Source organism: Mytilus galloprovincialis, chromosome 5, assembly GCF_965363235.1.
Source record: "Mytilus galloprovincialis chromosome 5, xbMytGall1.hap1.1, whole genome shotgun sequence".
Taxonomy (NCBI): Eukaryota; Metazoa; Mollusca; class Bivalvia; order Mytilida; family Mytilidae; genus Mytilus; species Mytilus galloprovincialis.
The window spans coordinates 82,522,046-82,546,280 of record NC_134842.1 but is presented as its reverse complement, the minus strand read 5'-3'; the positions used below and the strand labels follow the sequence as shown (position 1 = coordinate 82,546,280).

General features: G+C 32.6%; 1 protein-coding gene across 1 annotated transcript in view; it reads left to right on the top strand.

The window, feature by feature from the left end:
* LOC143076522 (protein MMS22-like) overlaps window positions 1-24,235 on the top strand; it is a 51,553-nt gene that overhangs the window by 11,578 nt on the left and 15,740 nt on the right. The window contains exons 6-26 of the mRNA XM_076252341.1: window positions 345-461; window positions 1,305-1,345; window positions 2,608-2,677; window positions 3,662-3,782; window positions 4,598-4,691; window positions 5,126-5,256; window positions 8,399-8,497; window positions 8,793-8,871; window positions 9,481-9,599; window positions 10,434-10,493; window positions 11,490-11,609; window positions 12,077-12,129; window positions 12,507-12,566; window positions 13,026-13,133; window positions 13,758-13,869; window positions 14,566-14,738; window positions 15,221-15,354; window positions 16,860-16,950; window positions 18,620-18,687; window positions 22,912-23,032; window positions 23,599-23,661. Of these exons, the coding sequence (XP_076108456.1) occupies window positions 345-461; window positions 1,305-1,345; window positions 2,608-2,677; window positions 3,662-3,782; window positions 4,598-4,691; window positions 5,126-5,256; window positions 8,399-8,497; window positions 8,793-8,871; window positions 9,481-9,599; window positions 10,434-10,493; window positions 11,490-11,609; window positions 12,077-12,129; window positions 12,507-12,566; window positions 13,026-13,133; window positions 13,758-13,869; window positions 14,566-14,738; window positions 15,221-15,354; window positions 16,860-16,950; window positions 18,620-18,687; window positions 22,912-23,032; window positions 23,599-23,661 (2,034 nt within the window). The remainder of the gene's footprint in view (window positions 1-344; window positions 462-1,304; window positions 1,346-2,607; window positions 2,678-3,661; window positions 3,783-4,597; window positions 4,692-5,125; window positions 5,257-8,398; window positions 8,498-8,792; window positions 8,872-9,480; window positions 9,600-10,433; window positions 10,494-11,489; window positions 11,610-12,076; window positions 12,130-12,506; window positions 12,567-13,025; window positions 13,134-13,757; window positions 13,870-14,565; window positions 14,739-15,220; window positions 15,355-16,859; window positions 16,951-18,619; window positions 18,688-22,911; window positions 23,033-23,598; window positions 23,662-24,235) is intronic.

Sequence of the window (24,235 nt, the reverse complement as noted above, 5' to 3'; positions counted from 1 at the left end):
TTCGTATTTACGATTAAAAGGGCACAGTATTTAAATTCTGTACATCTGCAAGTCCAGTCTGTTTCGACCCATATCAGGTCGAAGAATATAAACTGTAAATTCAGAAATTATTGAGAGCATTTATTATTCTGATTTTGTCATTTTAGACTAAAAGGCGATTTTAATTATTGCAATATTCAGAAAAATCTAGTTTGATTCATATAAAAAGTTTTTAAAGAGTTGTTTTAATTATTGCGATGATAACCCTGTCACATTTTTTTTGCAATAATGAAAACATCACAATAATTTCTGAATTTACAGATTAATTGACAAAATGTAAAGTACATGTATCAATTTCTTTTCAGATTTCTACAAGAACCAGATACAGCGATTAATGACAACGACATAACAGAAGTGTTCTCTTCTCAGGTTGTCATTGATACTGTACCAGAAAAAATAGGTCACCTGTTTTACAGTCTAAAGTATGCAACTACTTAGTTTTTAAACCAAACATTTTTTATACCCCATGCAACGAAATTGCGGAGGGTATAATGTTTTTGACCTGTCAGTCTGTCCGTCTGTCAGTCCTTCAGTCCTGTTTTTTTGTCATCGCAACTCCTCTCAAACCACACAACGGAATTTCATGAAACCATTTTAGATAATTAAGGACATACTATGTAGATGTGCATATTGACAGGAAATTATTATTCAATATTTTGTCTTACAAAATATTTTTTTCTTACACTTATTTAATTTATTCAATGACAATGTTGGGATCCGGGGTATGTGAGCTAAGGTTCTTTAATTTATTTTTGTTCGGTTAAGATGATTTATTATAGAGATATAATCTGCATTACATTATGTTATTTAACTTTATTTAATCTGTGATATATACAAAATGAGTTTGTCTGCACACATTTTATACAATATTCCCCCCCCCATATATACATGTATTAATACATACCGGTATAATTCAACCAAAGACCTAGGAAATTTTAAATATTGTCATTAGATAAACATGCCAGCATAATGTTTATTAATTTGATAGATAAAAATGGCAGCATAAAAGAATACTCATTAGATACACACAAAAGCGTAAAGGGTTTATAAGATAAACATGACAGCAAAAAGTCTTATTCTTAGATAAACACAACAGCAAAAGGTTTATTCATTAGATGTGTCAGATAAACACAACAACAAAAATAAGACTACCCATAGATATTTGGAAAAAAATTGCAAAAAGCCACATTTATTAATTTGAGTGTACTGATCCATCAATGTGTTTAAATCTGGAACATTCATTATAATATAATATTTATTTTCAGACAGTTGATTTCAAAGATTTTTCATGGAAACCTGGAATCAGGTAATAATATTGATCTTCTAATATAAAACTAAATCTCATGATAAACACATTTATTCAAATTAAAATGTCTGTATAACCTACCTGCACCTTTAGCCACTAGTCCTATGATCCAGACTAGTAAAAATTGCTTCGAACTATACTCATATGAAAAATGCTAAATATTTGTCTTTGGACTAGAAGTTGGAAATTGTTTTGGTGCAGACTGTGCTAGCATAATGGGTTCATAGAAGTCAAGGGCCTTGGTGGCTGAGCTGTCTAAGTAGTTACTACTGTAATCACTAGCCAGTCAACACTGAGGTTGTGAGTTAGAACCCCGCTTTGGCGAATGCACTCAACTCCAATCTTAGTTGACTAGGATTATCAGTTTTCCTATCGAAAGTCTGTGGTTTTCTCTGGGCACTCCAGCTTCCTCCACCAATAAAAACTGACTGCCACGAAATAGCCTAAATGTGGTGCTAAAAAGTGGCTTTAAAACACAAAAAAACAATCAAATCATAGAAGTCAAAGTTGCGATTATAGTGTTAAATCTGTTTGTTTTGGGATAATATAACATGGGCTTTCATATTTTGTTGTTAATACTTATATATGTGAATCAATATATGTTGTTAAGCGCTTAGGGTAATTTTAATATTATATTATGAGCGGTTATAAATACACTATATAATATAAAGTTGCGATAACAAAAGTAAAATTTGGGATAATAAAAGTAAAAGCTGCGATAAGTGTGAATATAAGATTCATTCAAAGCAAATAAGAGTTGATGGGGAAAACTTTAGACCATCTTAAAACTATTTAAGGTATAGACCAGTCAGTTCATCGTTGAAGATCTTGCAAGAATTGTAATGTTTTAAAAAGAGCAATGATTTTACTGTGTCTTACTCACACAAATTATTTATCACAATGGACTGCCCTTATTGTATTGACCTTGATAAATGACCTAGGTTGTTTGTAAGTTGAAATATAGACTATATATCATGTACGAATAAGAATTTTAAAGATATTTTTGACAAAATGATTCTTTTAATCAAATTACTGTGGATTCATTATTATTCGTTGGATATGGATTTTTGTGGATTTCATGATAATCCAAGAACCACAAATTAAAATGCTCGACGAATTACAAATCTTGTTTAGGAATGTATATGCAGACTTTTGTAAAACCACGAAATCAAATATCCATGAAAATGCAAGTTTCCCTCAATCCACAAATTTGGTACCCACGAAAATAAATGAATTCACAGTAGTTTTTTCCTTCCTTTCAGATACAGAATATTACAGCAGTAGAGAACAGATTATCACATTTTACTCATTTCTCAAAAAGTTTTTATACAGGTAAATATATTTTTAAACTGGTAATAAAAACTAAACATCATAAATATAATGGAAAAGCATTGAAGTCATTATATACTGTGGATTTATTATTATTCGTTGGCTACCATTATTCATGGTTTTCGTGGGTACAGGTGAGCCACGAATTCAAATTTTAAAGGAATAACACATTTTCTATAGGCTTTGTTTGCAGAGATTGTCAAAAACGCAATCAAAAATCCACGAAAATTGATACCCACGAAGATAGATGAATCCACAGTATATATATATATCTAAATCCAGGAGCAATACATTTGATAGTGGAGACATACATTGGGAGACCCTGCTATCCTCCCTTAAGTGAATTAAAGTATTTTTGATTTAATGCCACAAGTTAATTTAGCTAAATATAAAAAAGAAGATGTGGTATAATTGCCTACGAGACAGATCACAACAAGGGACAAAATGACACAGACATTAACAGCTCTAGGTCCCCATACAGCCTTCAACAATAAGAAAACAAGTAGGGGAGGGATATAGTTTGGTGAATTGATGCATTCAGTTATTAGGAAAAGCAATAATATGAGGCGGATGTTAAATTTATAAAGATATTATAAACAGATATATCATGTTAAGGAGGGGTATTTGCTAAAAATACCAGTCGATAGAATGTAAAATTTCGTGAGCTGTAAGGCGAGGGAAATTCATTCTCAAGACTGGTATTTTTCGCAAATACCCCTCGAGAACATGCTATATCTGTTTAATTACACCGAATGTTAATGTTCAAAATCCTTTTTGCAAATACCCAAGCGGCGTTAAAAAATGAACGATATTCATTTGATAACAGTAAGTTGGTGAAAAATACACTGGCTATCAACCAATCAAAACCCATGATTCTTACATAAGGTGTAATTACAGTTTAAATTTTATTACAAATGAATGTACTTGTTGATACATTTATGTTGTGATACTAGTTAATGATGTAAATATCATGTTCGTAATTTATAGGTTACCCAGGAATCTAAATGGTGAGGAAGAAGAAATTATACAAAGAATTGTCACCTTACTTCACAGTGTAGTTATGTATGTTGACCGTCTCAGTGATATGAAATATGACATCACACTATCTGTGAGTATTATTACAGGGGCAGAAGGACCATTTTAGGGAAAACAGGACAAGCCTTTCTTTTTAGAGGAATCCTGGGTTTAAATACCTATGCCTTGTTCTAGCCTGGATATTTAGTATTTGTATTGTCATCTGATAAAGTCATGCTGAATAAAAGGTGCACAGTTTTCTCTGCTTTCTAATTCCTCTGTTTTAAACATTCCTGGCCTTCTTACTACAACTGGAAAAAATATAACAATGATTGAATTTAGCAGTGTCAGTCCCTGTAAAATGACAAAGTTCAGGTGTAATTAAGACCCCTGTATATACCAAATCCCAAGTACACTATTTGATGGTGTGCCTGACAGAGGCCAACATACAGGTTATGTAATTGGGGACATAATTTACTATTGGTATTAGCTTCTACCCAGAACTTATTAGTTATTGGTGATATTAACCATGTAGAAAACAAAAAAAGGTAAAATCACAAAAATACTTAACTCTGAGGCAAATTCAAAATCAAATGACAAATTCAAAAACCCAAACACATCAAACCAATAGATAACAACTGTCATATTCCTGACTTGGAAGGCATTTTGTGTATTGAACCTGGTTTTATAGCTAGCTCAACCTCTCACTTGTTTAACAGTCAAATCAAATTCCATTATATTGACAACGATGCAGTTCAAAAGGGACAGGAATGTTGAAATTGTTACATGTGTTAATCAACACCATTGTCCTATATATAAAGTTGAATTCTTTGATTCCTCATTTTTAAGTCATGCAACGAACAAGTTAGTCCTTGTTATTTTAGTAGTAAAAATATCTTGTATTTACAGACCTCATCATGTGACTACAACAGATTCCACTTGAACCTTGACCTATACTGGAATACATTAGAAATCTTGTGTCTGCTAGAAGATAAATTTACTGGTATATAGTGTTATTATTACTATCCAATGCTTATTTGTTATGCTTAGAGTGTTATTTTGATAGATAGCTTTATAATTAGCCAAATGATTCTGTTGAATTATGTGAAAACAAACACATTTTAATCTGTTGAGCTACAGAGCTTCCCTATGAGCCTTTTGTTTCTAGACTGGGACACTGCAACATGTTTTTTGTGCACATAAATTCCTTATCATGACCCTAGAATGGCATTAAGGAAAACTTCATCCTGTCCCCTTTTTCCTGTTTGAGGTGTTTTTTCATAATTGTTTCTTTACAGCAGATTAGGCATATTTATCTCTGTAATTAAAGATACACTGAAATAATTAATGACCATCATCTTTTTGTAATGCTGTGTATAAACTTGATGTTTTTATCAATTAGGAAACTAATGATAGCATATATTTCTTCACATGTAGATCCTTTACCGCTGAAGAAAATAAGTTCTAGTTACAGTTCTGATGATGTTGAAAGTAGGTCACTGCTGCCTCAGATGGTACAGATTGTAGTGTGGGAGCTTATAGCCATAGCAATCTCAAATTTCCAGAAGGTATGTAAAAAAATGAGTTTTTTTCATTTGGGGTTAAAGATTGCATACACTCAATTGAAGATCTGTAGCCAATTTCTGCATTTTATCAGTACACACAAGATAATCAATAATGGAAAGATAAAAGGAGAGGGAATAATGTTTTTTATACTCCACCTCAAAAATAAGGGGTGCTATGATATACATGTACCACCATCTGTCCCTCAGATCTGTCCCTTCGTCCATCTGGCTGTCTGTCTGATAAAACTGCTGACATTACACATCTGATTTTCATAAAAAACAGTATCTGGCTGTATGTGAGCAGGCTTTACTATGTTATGCAGGAAGATTTTATCACAGTTTTATAGAGAACTATGCTTTACTGTATGATGCTTTTTAAGATTCATTTTCCTAAACTTCTTGTTAACAGAATACTTACATATTCTGATAAATATATACAGTTAAAAAAAGGAAGTTGAAACATTTTTTAATCCAAAAATTTTTGAAACCCATTAGCATATGTATCCCAAGACATCATTTTTGGCTCACCTGGCCCAAAGTCGTCCGTCTCCGGCGTCGTCGTTAACTTGAATAAAAATCTTCTCCTCTGAAACAACTGGGCCAAATTTTACCAAACTTGGCCACAATCATCATTGGGGTATCTAGTTTAAAAAATGTGTCCAGTGACCCGGCCAAACAACCAAGATGGCTGCCATTGGCTAAAAATAGAACATAGGGGTAAAATGTAGATTTTGGCTTATATCTCTAAAACAAAAGCGTTTAGAGCAAATCTGATGAGGGGGGTAAAATTGTTTATCAGGTCAAGATCTGTCTACCCTGAAATTTTCAGATGAATCAGACAACCCATCGTTTGGTTGCTGCCCCAGAATTGGTAATTTAAAGGAAATTTGGCTGTTTTTATACATTATCTTGAATATTATTACATATAGAGATAAACTGTAAACAGCAATAATGTTCAACAAATGAAGATGTGCAAAATGGTCAATTGACCCCTTAAGGAGTTATTGCCCTTTATAGTCAATTTTTCGTAAATTTTTGTACAAAAATCTTCTCCTGAAAATACTTAGACAATTTTAACCAAACTTGTCCACAATCATCATTAGGTATGTAGTTTTAAAAATTTGTCTGATGACCCTACCTGCGAACCAATATGGCCGATATGGCTAAAAATAGTACATAGAACAGCCTATTATTTGAACTTGGAATTATTTTTAATTATGGAATTTGCTTGATTTCTTGTTATTGAATTTTTTAATAAATTCGCTGTTTATTCTGTACTGAAATGTTCTGTGCTGCGCACAACACTTTCTATTACAAAGAAAATAGTATATTTTCAATAGAATGTACTGTGCCGCGCACAACACTATCTAACCAAAATGCATTGTATGGAAAGTGTTATTAACCACTCCATACATGTGACAGAGTTGTCAAGCTACAACTGGAGATTTGGAAATTTTCAGCTGGAGTTTGGGCCTCATAACTGGAGATTTTTTATCGACCTTTTTATCGACATACGCAAGATTTTTTCGTGCGTGTTTAAACTGCATATCTTCCTTTTTTGTTAAACATGACAATGATTCCATACCTTCAAGCACCTACATTTTTGTACATAGCCATTTTTACTTAGTAAAATAGAAGATAAGGGGGGTTCAAATATTTATTCATCATAATTTTATATAGTTCAAGATATAAAGTGATCAGCCATCATACATAGTTGGCAAAAAGTACATCTGCTTTAGCCACATTGTCAACTTTTGTACCACTACTGAACATGTTTGTAACAGAAGGTGTTGAATTGATAAATTTGTGGGCTTTCTGGTGGGTAGCTGTCTTCATATTTTTGGTCAAGTAATTAGGGCCACCATAGTCAGCTTTGCATGAAGTGTAGTAAGCATGGTCTTGACCCTTGGCACTGGACTTGCACCATTTTGTAATTTGGCTAGATACTGTGTTTTTCTTTAATTTGATGCTGGGGTACAAGTATTTGGTTATAACATACAGTTTGCATTTTGTCAAATTATAAGACAAACACACTTATTTAGGTATTCCATTGGACCAGATAGAAGACATTTCATATTTGAGTTGATTTTATTGTCTTTGAGGTTCAGTATAAACTAAGTCTGTTCCATGTTTTCAACAGCATCATAATTTATTAAAGTCAATGTTTATACAACTGTTCCATTGTCAGTATCACTTTTAATCATCAAGACATGTTTATTTAACTAGCTAGTTGATTACTAGGTAAATGCCAATCATCTTTTATTGTTGTATATACAGTCTAATCCTTAACACCTTCATTGATTACTCCAGGCTATTTTCCTATTTACCTTTTTGACACAAATTCCATTACAGGAAACTTCCGATTTTCTCGGACTTTTCCCATATCAATTTAGAGTTTCTCGGACTTTTGCCCTGTCTTTATCTATTTTGTAAACAGAAATGTCTACTGAAAATTTTTCGAGATTGACATTTTCTAAAAGCGGAAGATTTCATATTTTAAAGGGAGGGACGGAAGAGGGTCTGAAAAGCGGGAGATTTTAACTCCCGCAGGAAGAATAACATGTATGCCACTCAAAAGATTATAATACCAAATAAACATAGAATTTATCAAAAAAATTTAAACACAAGAAATTATGCAAATTCCATAATTAAAAATAATTCCAAGTTCAAATAATAGCCTGTTATAGGGTAAAATGCAGTTTTTGGCTAAAATCTCAGAAACCAAAGCATTTATAAAGCAAATCTGACGAGAATAAATTTGTGTGTTAGGTAGAAGTCTACCTGTCCTGAAATTTTCAGACCAATCCGGCAACCCTTTGTTGAGTTGCTTCCCCGGAATTGGTAATTTTCAGAAAATTTTGCAGCTTTTGGTTATTATCATGAATATAATTATAGATAGAGATAAACTGTAAACAGCAATAATGTACAGCAAAGTAAGACCTACAAATAAGTCAGCATAATCAAAATGGTCAATTGACCCCTTAAGGAGTTATTGCCCTTTATAGTAGATTTTAACAATTTTCATAAATTTTGTAAATTTTTATTCGTTTATGATATGCACATAGACCAAGGTGAGCGACACAGGCTCTTTAGAGCCTCTAGTTTATCTATTGTTAAATTCTTTTACTTTTATTATCTATTTTAGAAACAGAGTCAAAACTTAATTCACAGTTCTCCTTTTGACTGTAGCTGTGTACAGGATATTTGGAAGTTATTGGCTTGTCTGCTGAACCACAAAGGGGAGGTAATAAGTAACTATAGATATAAGAAGATGTGGTATGAGTGCCACATAGACAACTCTCCATCCAAGTCACAATTTATAAAAGTAAAACCATAACATGTCAAAGTACGGTCTTCAACACAGAGCCTTATTATTTAAAGATAAATAGGAAACTCATATCATTCATTTGATTTTAAGCAGAAATTCTATAATGCATTTAGGATTTTGTTAATCGTTTGTAGATAACTATTTTTAGGCAGCAGTTGTCAGGTTATCAATATTATCTGTATTATATTAATGTTATATTTTATATTTTTAGTCTTTTTGGGTTAACTTACATGAAGTAATACAGACTTTGTTAGGAGCTGAAATTAAAGTACCAGAAGATGTAGAAATAGGTAATGTAAAATCTGCTTAAAATTCTGTCTTTTAAATATGAACATCCATCAAACTGTATTCAGATTGGACTTTCCTTATTCAATAAATGAAATTATATTTTTATGCTGTAGGTTTAATATGATTAAAGTTTGGAATCATTTTATTATTATGAATATGCATGTAATATTTGTTAATTGGGAGATAATTGTATTGTATTTTAAATTTGGTCTATGTAAAATAAAGATTTTAATGTCGCAAATTGAAATTGCATAACGAACGAAAATAGTAAACAGATATTTGTGTAAGTAAAATCAGGTTTTACAAAGACCAAGCTTTAAATACCATACAGTTATCTCCAGTCTAATGCTGCATATATGAAAATTATTTTGAGACACAAAATGTGTATTTCTTGTTTATTGTTTTAGAAATAGGATATAAAAAAAAAATGGAATTCAAAATGGTGGCTTTCTTAGTCAAGGACTGGTAGAACGTGGAATCTACTCTTCAAATATTTTACAACATTGAACGAAAATTATTGTTACAAACGAATTGTATTAGAATGGATATTATACAGTAAGAAATCAATTGAAAATGTCCCTCTAAATAAATTTTTGTTTTGTTTATTTTAGACAGTGATGTATACATGTACCCACCTATAGATAACATAACTTTGAATGATAACAGTAAATTCTGTATCTGGATGATAACAAATGTGGCCATAGTGGTGAGAGGCAAGGAGGATGATAAAGTAAGAAATAGGAGAAGTAGCTCTGCCTTGAAGGATGTTTGATACTGTTGTTTTTCCCTTTATTTCAAATATTTATAATTCTGACAAATTTATATAAAGTGATTTTGTAAAAACTATTTTCACTGTTTGGAAGCATGAAATTTATAACGTCTTGTTTTTTTCACTTCTGGTAACATGTCAATCAAAAACACCTGCATTAACTCACTGTGATACATTTTTTTTATTTTTTCTTCAAATGATATTTGAATTTTTGTTAAATCATTTAACATGATTTAATATATATATATATGCTTTCATTTTTCTCCAGCTGGAAAATATTTAACTAGATTATAACATGTCATTTTCCATATTAGCTCTGGTATCAGCCCTTTTGATTGATAAGGCAGTCTAGGGCCGATACCCAGAGCCAATATGAAAAATGATATACGATTTGTGTGAAATTTTTGAAGAGTTATTTACAGCAATGCTGTAAATGTATTTAAAATTTTACGCTTTTTATGAATTGTTTGGAACAGTATATTTTAAATGTTCTGTTTATATTGACTAGAAGATTTTGACCGTTCAGTTTAGATTGACTTAATGATTTTGACTTCTCTATAGATTGACAAAAAGATTTTGATCGTTCACTGTAGAAGATTTTGTCTGTTCTATTTAAATCAATTTTGGTTTTGATTATTTTGATTATGCTTGATGTATATAGCTCCCCAAAATTTTGTTCTTAAGAGAACATAGTGAGTGTCATCCAAAAACAAATGTTGTGAGTATATGTTTTTTGATACCATCTTAAATACTTTCCAATGTCCTTCATTTAAAACTTAGTTGTAATTTTTTCAGATTGTAACAGCTAGTAATTATTATGATGTAAATGCTGTAATAAAGAAAGTTGTTAATAAGGTGAGTTGTTACCTGTTTAAGTAATGGTTCAGGGTTGTAGATAATTACTAATTTGTGTAGACTTTGCCGAACCCACTTCAGCTGGAATATTTAAATTTGCTCTACTCATTTTCAGAGATTCTGATTAACTAATTGAACTGAACTCCAATTGTAATGTTTTGCTATGAGTCTGATCCCTAATTAATCATATTGGGGAGGGGGGATGGGGGAACGGGAGTTACTCAAATTAATCAAATATCTGTCTTTGCATTTTATTTAGATGTTGTTAAAGTTCAAGGTAAAAAAAATATATTAAGAGTTTTTAATTCTAAGAGAGGGTGTGGATTTCATGTTTAATTGTAAACCACACATTTGAATGTTCCTGTCTTATTCAGGCTTGTATACAGACTTAGGCAACTCTGAAGTTAAATATCTACAAAAATACAATTTTCCTCAATCAAAGAAAATTGGTATCTTGGGGGAAACTTTTTTGCAGTTTTTATAGTTTATACCTTGTAAAATTAGTAGTCTAATAAGTATATAAAAACTATCTTCACAAGTTGCAAGCTGTTTTAATCTTGTAGCTAGTGTTTGCATCAATTCACTATTTACTGCATTTTTTCCTGTATATATTTTTCTATCATGGAATTTACAACATATTTATTTTCATAATAATCCAAACACTTCAAATGGTCTGCAATTTTATTTGCTATGGTCTACATGTTTCGCCTGCAAGGCAGGCTTCATCATACAGAGTTTAATATGTTATTTTCCTTTTAAAAAATTGCTATATATAGTATAGGTGGTCAAGTGGTCTAGCACTTTTGGCACAGTGCAAGGCGATTTGGTGCCAAGATATCTCAGTTGCATGAGCTTGAATCCCGGCCAGAAAAGAACAAAAATTTACTTCTGCAAAATTTACAGATCTTACATTGTTGGACTAATGTTAAGACAAAATTATATATAGAGTCAATGTAAATGTTTTTAAAATAAGTTACAATCCAAGTTTTTTTATAGGGAGAAGTTAATGAATTGGACTTGAGGTTTTACTTACGATTATGTCAGCAGTTATGTATGATCTGGGAGCCAAATATAAACCTGCTAGTTATATTTTGGGATTATTTCTACAAACGAATGGTAAGATGTAAAAGTTAAAATGATAAAAAAGAGTGGTGAAAAATACTCGAGTCAAACTCATAAGTCAAAAATAAACTGATAATGAAAAAAAAAGATTAACAGACTAACAATAGTACACAAAACACCACATTAAAAATGACTGAACAGCAAGAATTCTTACATAGACTGGGGTTGATATAAGGTGCTCTGGAAGGAAAAGAAAGATAAAAAACACTATTGTCAGTGCCTTTGTTGTATAAAATCCTCCACATAAGGAAAGGGGAAAGGGGCCCATGTTCCAGTATGTCCATCAGACTGTCTCATGAACCACTAGTATGTTTCTCTAGAACACATATCAAAGCTTCCTGCAAATTGGTATTGCATTTTTTTAAGTGAGCATGCTATGCCATGCTATTTGTATTCATTCTCTCATGAAATTCTTGTATCCTAAATACTTATAGCACAGTTGACCTTGTTTATTCTTTCAGAACAGTACATTCCAGTTGAAAACAGTCTCAATAGACAGTTTACAGACAGTCAGGTTTGTATATTAATGAAAGCTGAATGCAGTGTTGGTTTGTATTAATGCCTCAACCCTCCAATACTTATAATTTATATGAAAAGTTAGTTTTTACTCTTGGAATATGATCTAATGATTTTTTTCTTGCTAGGAAAATAAATGATGTAGAAATAGAGATAAAAATACTTGACTCTTGCTGTTTTGAACTATTTCTGCAGTCCAAAGGTCAGCATAATTTTGTTTATAATTTTTATAATAATTGATTCTGCTAAAGTTGAATTCTGATCAGTCAGTATTTTCTGTTCATCAATTGACCCACCCTTGAAGGTCAAATGATGATTTTCTTGCATTTAATAATGTACATTATTTTTATAACTGCTTGAATATATATATTTCAGCAAAACAGCTGTAGACCTACTAGAAAAATGTAAAAAGTACAGTTCTGGCCAAAAAGCAACGTCAGTATTATAGTGATTTTTTACAACTTTTTTGTATTTTAGTTATATCTTCACAGTTCAGCTAAGAGTGAATTCAGCTATTTAGTTTCGATCAAATGCAATTTTAATTTTCATATTATATTAAGGTCTTATATTTGAACATACAACTTTATTAAGGTTAAAAACAATAGAATTCAAACTGTTCATACTGCTAGGTTCTAAAAGAAAATTATTTCCTTAATGAATGTTGTTACAGTATAGTAGTTCATACAAGAAATGTTCTTTATTTTCATGTTAAGCAATAAGAATTATACAGCAATGTCGATAGTTTAATTTTCCCAAATATAAATTTGATCTTAAATGCACTGATGGTCAAAGAATTCACAAATCCACTTTTATTTGTTAGTAAAACAGATTGATACTATTTGATATTGAATTCACTAAAGATCAAAGTCTTAAAAAATCCATTCTATTTTTTAGTAAACAGAATGAGACAAGTTATCAGTTGTACCTAGGACTATTGGGAAATCACCTGAGACGCTTAGTAGAAACACATTCCATGCAGGAGTGGAAACAGATGAAGGGGAGGTAACTCCTTATTTCAGATTTTCTAAATCACTATACAGTCAAGTCAGATAATACATCCAGGTCCTGCTGAGCTTTTCTTTTAACTATAAATCAAAATATATTATATTATAAGTGCCCCACATAAAGGATGCAGGAGCCTAAAGTTTTTACTTTGTCCGTCCATATGTCTGTCCACAATATTTGTAATCACAAAAATTTCGAAGTATGGGTAGGGGGCCAATGAAACTTTGCACAGTTGTTTGGCTAAATATGTAGATGTGCATATTATATTTTTGTGAAATTCAGATCAATTATTCTCAAATCAGTGTAGATCAATTATTTTTGAAAGAGTTATGTCCCTTGGCCTTGGAAATATTTGAGATATTGGAAATTGCAATTTATTTAAAAATAGAGATTTTTAAAAGTAAAGTTGACAAGAAATCACTCCATCTGCCATGATATAGTTCTAATTATGTTTTGTTAATTTCCAATTCAGTGCAATAGTAAAGGCAAAAATAAGTTATAAAAATACATTATTTCATTGCTCTACATATTCTTACAAGAATGGCTTGTGTTTGAGTTTTCTGATTAAGTATATTTTATCATTGTGATTGTATATAATAGCAATTTCTAATGTTTCTGTAGAATATATTCCAAATTTCACCAGAGAAGAATACAAGAATTAACAGAGACGGGACTAAACAATTTCACCAGTTTATTTCTATGTTTAGCTCTTACTGCTGATCTAGAAGATGTTGTAAGTCTAACAGTATTTTATAGTTAAGTTTAAGCATATTTTATTTGCTAAATCTAAATCTAAGCAAAATGGATGAGACACAAGTAAATTATACTGATGAAGTCTTCTCCATATACATTATAGGTAGATAAAATTGAGGATAGAAATGGGGAATGTGTCAAAGGGACAACAATTCGATCAAAGACTAAAATAAAAAGCTAAAGGCCACCAATGGGGATTCAACACAGCAAGAAAACCCTTCACCCGGAGGGGGGATTCAGCTTGCCCTTAACATAAATGTATACTAGTTCAGTGGTTATGGATGCCATACTAAACTCCAAAAGCTACAAATGAATTAAAATTGAAAATTATACAGACTAACAAAGGTCAGAGGCTCTTATAAACTTGTGACAGGGGCAAAAAAGTGGAGGGTTTAAAAAATGTTTAGTGAGATCTCAACCCTCCCTTATACCTCTAGCCAATGTAGAAAAAACGAAGACTAAGCAATACCCACACTGAAACTCTGTTTAGAAGAATAGTCCCATGTCCGAAACAAAAGAAACTAAGCAGTTAATGACATGCCTGCTCCAGACCTCAATTTTTCTGTGATGATGATAAGGTTTTTCCTAATCCACAGACATTGGTGTGCATGAATAAACTTATCCATAATATTACTAAGTATATCCATATACATGTAGATGTTTCTTTCTGTTACAGAGTACAAAGCTATGTGGATTCTATGACATGATAGAAGTAAATCGTCAAAATGTGGGCAAGTTAACGATGACTTGGAAAGGCATGTTTGCACTAATGTTACTATATTTAGAAAGGAACATGGATGTCAAATTCATTGCAACTAAAATTGCAACCTCCTTCAGTAATATTTGTTTGTAAGTATAGATTTATCAGGTGTTGCCTTTTTGTAGTTGATAGATATAAGAAATAATCATTGACTGAAACAGACTCTAGCAGCTTGGCACTTCCTGTATACAAGATTGTAGGACATATAGCTGGAGTAGGTAACATTTAAGAATTAGTGGGAAAAACTATCAGAAAAATATAAGACCACTTAAGTTCTCATTACTTATAATAAGAAAAGCCTTGTAACTTTCTTTGTGTTACGGTTGTGTTTGATCCACACACAAATTTTGTCTTTTGACACCTAAGTATTCCACTTTTCCAACGCACCACACACAAAACCAAACCAATGTAGGAAAAGGTTACATTTATTACCTATGCATCTTATATAAAAGGAGATACATTTTAAAAGATCTGAATGATATGAAAAGGAAGAGGTAGCAGAACCTAAGCAACACTAGATCCAGGTTTTAAACATTGTTTATGGAAGTTGATCCATGTCTATATTTTTTAGAGAATTTGAAGTATTTGAATCAGATCCCGGATTTAGACACAGTCTATGGAAGTTGATCAATGTATATTTAGATGGAACACAAGAAGTATTTGATTCTTCAAAAGATGTCTGTTTATCTCAGTATTTGTTGATAGGTAATTTATATTTATAACAGACAAAGAATTAGTAAATTTATGTTTATAACAGACAAAGAATTAGTAAATTTATGTTTATAACAGACAAAGAATTAGTTAATTTATGTTTATAACAGACAAAAAATTAGTAAATTTATGTTTATAACAGACAAAAAATTAGTAAAATTGGTATCAACTTGGGTAGTAAATGGGCTTTCAAACTGGTTTCATGCAATACATGTAACTACTAAATCTTTTTAAAAAAAATAAGATATTATAAAATGAATGGATGGTTGTGTGCATGTGATAGATTGCATGCCTAAAGAGCTGGAGGTCCAGGTTTTTATGCTTAATCAGGTCTAGTATTTCTGTGTTATGATGTTACACTCTTGTTTCAGGTTAGGGTGAAGGTTGGCGCCTATTTAAACGTTTAAACCCACTACATATGTTTGAATTTGTTTTAAGTCAGGAACCTTATGTTCAGTGGTTGTCATTTGTTGATGTGGTTCATAATTTTTGGGGCTCTAATAGCTTGCTGTTCATTGTGAGCCCATGCCGTACTTTGAACTATAATGATTTACTTTTACAAATTAGTCCATCATCATCATTGATATATTGTTTCTTTTGACAAAATGGTGGTTAACATTAATTATGCTACTGTTCACTTTTGTCACTAGGATGAGATATTGGCCTTCTTTAATTAAATAAAATTGAAAAATTGTGCTTTAAGTTAGACATTCCGAGGCTATACCTTGAGAACGTTTCAACATCTTTAAAAAATAAAAAAGATGTTGTTTTTGATGAGAAAATTGTAGAAGTTTGATGTTGACACTTTGTCATTGTACTTGCTGCTCTGGAGTTATGGTCCTTGATTAATTTATCAATGGCACTCATAAATGTAAAAAAAAGTCTGGGTTTAGAGCTTTACTCAAATAGTTGAAGGGTTTAATATATACCTGCATGTAAGGTATTCTAATCAGTGGCGGATCCAGAATTTTTATCTACTGACTGCCTAAGAGGGGGCCCCCTCCAGTCAGGCTTCAGTGACTCCCTATATAAGCCACCAAATTCTTTCCCAAAAAGGGGGGACCCAAAGGGGGGACTGGGTCCCCCCTCAAAATCCGCCTCTGCTTATAGCAGATATTAAGGAAGACGACCAGAATTAAGTACAAATGTAGCAACATCACTTTGATCTATATGAAAATCCTTTGAAATAACATCTAACAAATTGATGACATAGTATTGATAAAATATGAATTTGTCTTGTAATGTTATATCTTATATGTACTCTTTTATTGTCTATATACCCATTAAAATGATTTTTAATTTGTAAACATATTGAAATATATCAGAAATGTTATCTTGGCTTGAAGCATGACGATCGAGTTTCTGCTCTAAACTTAAACTTGAGATGTTTTCAGACCATCATCAGCATATCATTTGATAAATGGACTTTTTTTATCCCTTACAATTGCTAATTAGATATACCTTTAAAGGTGATCTTATTGCTGTTGTACTTTTTTCAGGAGAAGGCTACTCTAAGTTGTTAAAGACATGTAGAAATAATGAGGTACCAACAGTTATATCAGGATTACAAGATATTATTAGTAAAGTCAGGTACTTTCTCATATATAGTAAAAACAAAGGAGTAGGTCCGGTAAGGGCCGATTTTGGCCTCAAATTTCAGGTTCATCTGACGAAAGATTTTGGACACTTTTTAAACACTTAAGTGTCTATTTCAATTGATTTGATTAGTTTTTGTGAAAGATTTTAACTGATTTATTCATAAAAAATGCTCCGATTCAAGCATAAATATGAAAAATCTAGCAAATATGCCAAAAAACGTCACTTTTCAGATGGTTTTGGTCAAAATTGAAAATGGCCGCATCAGTGTTCATCCTCAACCTTTATATATGTTATGTATTATCATCAAATACAACTTACATTTCAATATTATGAATGAACACGAATGCGGCCACTTTCATTTCAGACGGAAACCGTCTAAAATTTAACTAAAATGCTAAAATTGTGAAGATTTCAGTAATTTAGCACGACTTGATGATACAAGTACCCGATATATGTACATTGTATTGTCAAAAACAGCATATATTTATATTTATGTAGCAAAAGCATTCTACTTTCCAATAAATAGCTAAAAGATAACAATTTCATAATTTTGTAAAACTGCTATATTTTGGGGCCAAAAAGGGGTCTTACTGAACCTACTCCTTTTAGAAATTATTGCGTGCATTTATTATTGCGATTTTGTCATTTTATATTAAATGCAATTTTTACGATTTTGAGAAAAATCCTATTTAATTCACATAAAATATTTCAAAATCTGAGTTTAAATTATTGCTTAACAACTCGGTCGCATTTTTCCCAATAATAAACACCTCGCAATAATTTCTGAATTTACAGTAGTTAAAGTGTAATGTATTGCTAGAATCACTGTGGTCTAGGATCAGCAAACTTTATAACCAGTAATATTTTTGTAACATATATAGATATAGGAAGATGTGGTGTGAGTGCCAATGAGACATCTCTCCATACAAATAACAATTTAAAAAAGTAAACCATTATATATAGGTCAATGTACGTCCTTCAACTCGGAGCCTTGGCTCACACCGAACAACAAGCTATAAAGGGCCCCAAAGTTACTAGTGTAAAACCATTCAAACGGGAAAACCAACGGTCTAATGTATATAAAAAAAATAAGAAACGACAAACACGTTTAAATTACAAAAACAAACGACAACTACTGTCTTCATTTTAATAAAAAAAATCAATAGCAAATTATAATACATGAAATTGTCAATATAAAATAAGAAGATCTAGTATGAATGCTGATGAAATAACTATCCAACTGAATCCAAATAACATGGATTTAAGCAATAATAGGTCACCTTATGGCCTTCAACAATGAGAAAAACCCATACCATACAAAGTCATATAGTTAGCTATTAAAGGCCCAGACATAAAAATATTTAAAATAATAACCAATGGTCTGTTATTGATCAAACTGAATACTGGGGTATTACTCTAAATAACAAAATTACAAAAATATTGTGATGGTTGTCCTGAATTTGGGAAGAAATATTTGTAACAACATTATTTTAACAGATTTACTGTTTTGTGTAATGTTGTGCATTGTCTTGCACATTGTAAAAATTATGATAAAGATTCAAATCTACAGAAAATATTACAAAAATCTCATATTAATTTGTTGAATTTTATTTTACATTCTATTGTTCTGTAGTAAATATTCTTCCTCTGTTTATTGTAGGCAGACAAGTTTATCAGATAAGAGAGATGTGTTTAACGTTACAAGTGGTAATTTCCAACAAGCTGAAGGTATTGCCTGTTCAGTTAGTCTCTTAAAATTAAAAAACTTGTAAACACTTCAATATCAGCATGGATTTGTTATATGATATGGAAAAACATTTATCTGTGAATTCTTGTGTTAAAACAAGTAGTACTTATGGAACCATTAGTTATTATACCCCCGCTTTAAAAAAATTGGGGTATTCTGTTTTAGCTCTGTCCGTCCAACTGTGCATTTGTCCATCCGTCCATCCATCTGTCCCATGAATATTTTTCATCAAAATTTTCTCAGGAACTACATTACAAAGATTTTTGAAATTTGTTTGTAAGGTTTATAATAGAAGTCAGCTATACCCTGTGTGATGCGTTTTTATATTCATCAATCAGCAACTTCCTGTTTACCACCGAACACTTACATCATTTGACACATGACATCCCAAGTTGAAAATTTTTGTTACATTTTCCCAGGAACTCTATTACAAGGATTTCTGAAATTTCGTTTCATGGTTAATATAAAAACATACTACAATATTTATTGATTAACGATGAAATACTTTCGGATGGTCCCACTTTTTCACAAAATACTGTATTGTCTACTAAATAACAAAATTGTACTAATTTAGGAGTTAAAAAAATTAGAAGTTTTGTAAAAACCAACAAAGTGGCAAAATTAAACCAGAAAAAAATTCATAGAAACTAATTTAAGGCTGAGCAGATTCAGAAAAAAAAACCACCAAAAAAAATTCCTGATTATGATCTCATGTGTTCTGAAAGGGTAAATAAGTAGATCCTGGTTCAAATATAGTACCCATTGAGTTGCATACATGTGATTCTTCCGGCGGGAGTCAAAATCTCCCGCTTTTTAGCTCACCTGGCCCGAAGGGCCAAGTGAGCTTTTCTCACCACTTGGCGTCCGTCGTCCGTCATTGTCGTCCGTCGTCGTCGTCGTTAACAATTTACATTTTGAACTTCTTCTAGAGAACCACTGAATGGAATGGAACCAAACATGGCATGAATGTTCCTTATGAGGTGCTGACCAAGTGTTGTTACTTTGTAGCCGATCCATCATCCAAGATGGCCGCCAGCAGGGGACTTAGTTTAACATAGGACGCTATGGGAAATGCATACAAATGACTTCTTTTAGAGAACCACTGAATAGAATGAAACCAAACATGGCATGAATGTTCCTTATGAGGTGCTGACCAAGTGTTGTTATTTTGTTGCCGATCCATCATCCAAGATGGCCGCCAGCCGGGGACTTAGTTTAACATAGGACCCTATGGGAAATGCATACAAATGACTTCTTTTAGAGAACCACTGAATGGAATAAAACTAAACATAGCATGAATGTTCCTTATGGGGTGCTGACCAAGTGTTGTTACTCTGTAGCCGATCCATCATCCAAGATGGCCGCCAGTGGGGGACTTAGATTAACATAGGACCCTATGGGAAATGCATACAAATGACTTCTTCTAGTGAACCACTGAATGGAATAAAACCAAACATGGCATGAATGTTCCTTATGATGTGCTGACCAAGTGTTGTTACTTTGTAGCCGATCCATCATCAAAGATGGCCGCCAGCAGGGGACTTAGTTTAACATAGGATCCTATGGGAAATGCATACAAATGACTTCTTTTAGAGAACCACTGAATGGAATAAAACTAAACATAGCATGAATGTTCGTTATGGGGTGCTGACCAAGTGTTGTTACTTTGTAGCCGATCCATCATCCAAGATGGCCGCCAGCGGGGGACTTAGATTAACATAGGACCCTATGGGAAATGCATACAAATGACTTCTTTTAGAGAACCACTGAATGGAATAAAACCAAACATAGCATGAATGTTCCTTATGGGGTGCTGACCAAGTGTTGTTACTTTGTAGCCGATCCATCATCCAAGATGGCCGCCAGCGGGGGACTTAGTTTAACATAGGACCCTATGGGAAATGCATACAAATGACTTCTTTTAGAGAACCACTGAATGGAATGAAATCAAACATGGCATGAATGTTCCTAATGTGGTGCTGACCAAGAGTTGTTACTTTGTAGCCGATCCATTATCCGAGATTGCCGCCAGCGGGGGACTTAGTTTAACATAGGACCCTATGGGAAATGCATACAAATGACTTCTTTTAGAGAACCACTGAATGGAATAAAATCAAACATTGCATGAATGTTCCTTATGAGGTGCTGACCAAGTGTTGTTACTTTGTAGCCGATCCATCATCCAAGATGGCTGCCAGCAGGGGACTTAGTTTAACATAGGACCCTATGGGAAATGCATACAAATGACTTCTTTTAGAGAACCACTGAATGGAATGAAACCAAACATAGCATGAATGTTCCTTATGGAGTGCTGACCAAGTGTTGTTACTTTGTAGCCGATCCATCATCCAAGATGGCCGCCAGCGGGGACTTAGTTTAACATAGGACCCTATGGGAAATGCATACAAATGACTTCTTTTAGAGAACTACTGAATGGAATAAAACCAAACATTGCATGAATGTTCCTTATGAGGTGCTGACCAAGTGTTGTTACTTTGTAGCCGATCCATCATCCAAGATGGCCGCCAGCAGGGGACTTAGTTTAACATAGGACCCTATTGGAAATGCATACAAATGACTTCTTTTAGAGAACCACTGAATGGAATAAAACCAAACATGGCATGAATGTTCCTTATGAGGTGCTGACCAAGTGTTGTTACTTTGTAGCCGATCCGTCATCCAAGATGGCCGCCAGTGGGGGACTTTTGAATGAAATTAAACATGTTCCTTTCCTTATAAATGAGGTTGTGTTGTCACTTTTAGCCAAATTTTATATTTTTTTATATGATTTCAAAAACCCAAGTAGAATCAGGTGAGCGATACAGGCTCTTGAGAGCCTCTAGTTTTGACTCCCGCTTTTTAGACCCTCTTCCGTCCCTCCCGTTAAAATTTTAAATCTTCCGCTTTTTGAAAATGTCAACCTCGTAAAATTTTCAATACATATTTTTGTTTACAAAATCGTTTGGGACAGAGAAAAAGTCTGAGAAGCTCGAAATTGATATGGGAAAAGTCCGAGAAAAACGGAAGTTTCCTGTTGTGTCAAAGGTAAAATCGTAAAAAAAGTGAAAATCAGCCTGAGGTGTTTAGGATTAAACTGTACAATAAATCAAAGATAATAGGCAATTACCTGGTGATCAACTAGCTAGTTTAAGACACAAGCCTGGTTGATTAAAAGTGAAAAACTGACAAAGGATTAAATTGACAAATTGCACAAGTTGTATAAACAACAATTTTGATGCTGTTAAAAACATGGAACATTTACTGAACCCTAAAGACAAATGAAATGTTTTATATCCAAGCCAATGGAACACCTATATAAGTATAGTTGTCTTGGACTATTCTAAAAATTTTGAATTTGACAAAATGCAAACCATATTTTATCACCAAATACCCCAGCAGCAAATAAAAGAAGACCAAGTATCTAGCCAATTTCAATCTGATTTCCAATGCTGCAGATCCAGTATCAAGGGGCAAGACCAAGCTTACTACACTTCATGCAAAGCTGACTATGGTCAGGGGCGGATGCAGGAATTTTCGAAAGGGGGGTGCTAACCCAGGGCACCCAGGGCAAAGGGGGGGTGCAAAACATATGTCCCGATACAAATGCATTGATCGGCAAAAATAAAGGGGGGTGCGCACCCCCGGAACCCCCCCTCTGGATCCGCCACTGATGGTTGCCCTAATGATTGGACCAAACTTATGGAGACAGCTACCAACAGCAAGCCTACAACTCTATCAATTTAACACCTTCTGTTACAAGCATGTTCAGTAGTGGTACCAAAGTTGACAATGTAGCTTAATCAGAGATACTTTTTGCCAACTATGTATGATGGCTGATCACTTTATCTTGAATTAAACATAATGAATAAATATTTGAAAACCCCTTATCTTTTATTTTTATCAAGAAAAATGGATAAGCAGGTGTTTAAAGGTATGGAATTATTGTTCTTTTAACCAAAAAAAAGGAAGATATGCAATTTTAACACACAAAAAAAACATTGCGTACGTCGATAAAAAGGTCGATAAAAAATCTACAGTTATGAGACCAAAACTCCAGCTGAAAATTTCTAAATCTCCAGTTGTGTCTTGACAACTCTGTCACATGTATGGAGTTGCTTATGACAATGCACTATAAACATAAAAGAGATGAACGTTCAAATATATTTTTTTTAAATTTATTTTAGACAACATGTTTACTATTTCAGTATTCCACAATGCAGTATTTTGTAACATATATCCACCTGTTAGAGACCTTTGTCAGAGTCAAACAGCACAAGTTCAGTTAGCAGACATATTGGCTGAGATTTCATTGTTGGCATTAGATTGGTTTGTATAGGATAATATTATGAAACAGACAACTAATTAACATGTCTCTATCAATTTAAATGAATGAATACTGATGAAAAGAAGGGTTGTTAATGTTATTAAGTACACTGAAAGTTAAAAAAAAAAAGTGTTTATTGGCCTTCATTTGTTGAGAAGACTTGTCAGCCTTCCCTCACACAAATTTGTTCATTATTCAAGAACACAGGTTGATGATTTTAAAGTAACCTACTCATCTTTAGTCATTCAAGGTTGAGGGTTCAATCCTCATGCAGGTAAAACCAAATATTTAAAAACTGGTATTTGCTGCTTCGAAATCGAAAAATGATGAAAAGACAAAAACAACAATTCACATAACACATCATAGAATAAATAAACCCTGAGCAACTTTAACCCCACGAATAACTGGATGTGATCTCAGGTGCTCCAGAAAAGTAAGCAGATCCTGCTCCTAAGTAGTCCTGTCTATTGTATTCTATTTAACAATGTGTATGAATATTAAAATGGAATTTGTTTTGATATTATAACAATATTAATAAAACATATAAATAATCATTCTGTTCTTGTAGTAAACCAGACGATTATTTCACTGTTATGAAGTTGATGTTGAATTGTGAAAACATAAATAAAAAGTAAGTACAAAAATATACACTGTACACTTGGTTTTTTTTTTATAAAGATAATTTTGTATCATAAACTTTTTTTTCATGGACACTTAATTTCGCATTTAAATTTGCATTGATTATTTTTCATGATATTCATATTTTCTGGATGTAATTATAAGAAATTATAATCTTTGATTTACAAAATCAAAGACTGTTGATAAAGAAAAACAGACCACACCATGGCAATAAAGAAGAATGAAGAAATAAGAAAGTACAAGTCATTAAAACACTACAGAGGAAACTAAAGATGTAGCAAAATGAACACAGTTGTAAATTTCTGCAGTATCAGCTTTTCTCAATGTTGAAGGCCTTACTGCAACCTATAGCTATTAATTTCTGTGTTGTTTGGTCTCTTGTGGGGAGGTGTCTCATTGGCAATCCAACCACATTTTCTTTTTTATACCTACATGTACCAATAAATTAAGGGGAAAATTAAGTTCTCCTCAATGGGTTAATTATATCTGCTTCCCTAGTGACAACTGGTATGTTACTCTTACTGTACTACTTAACTATTAAAATATATAAATGTGTCATGTACAGT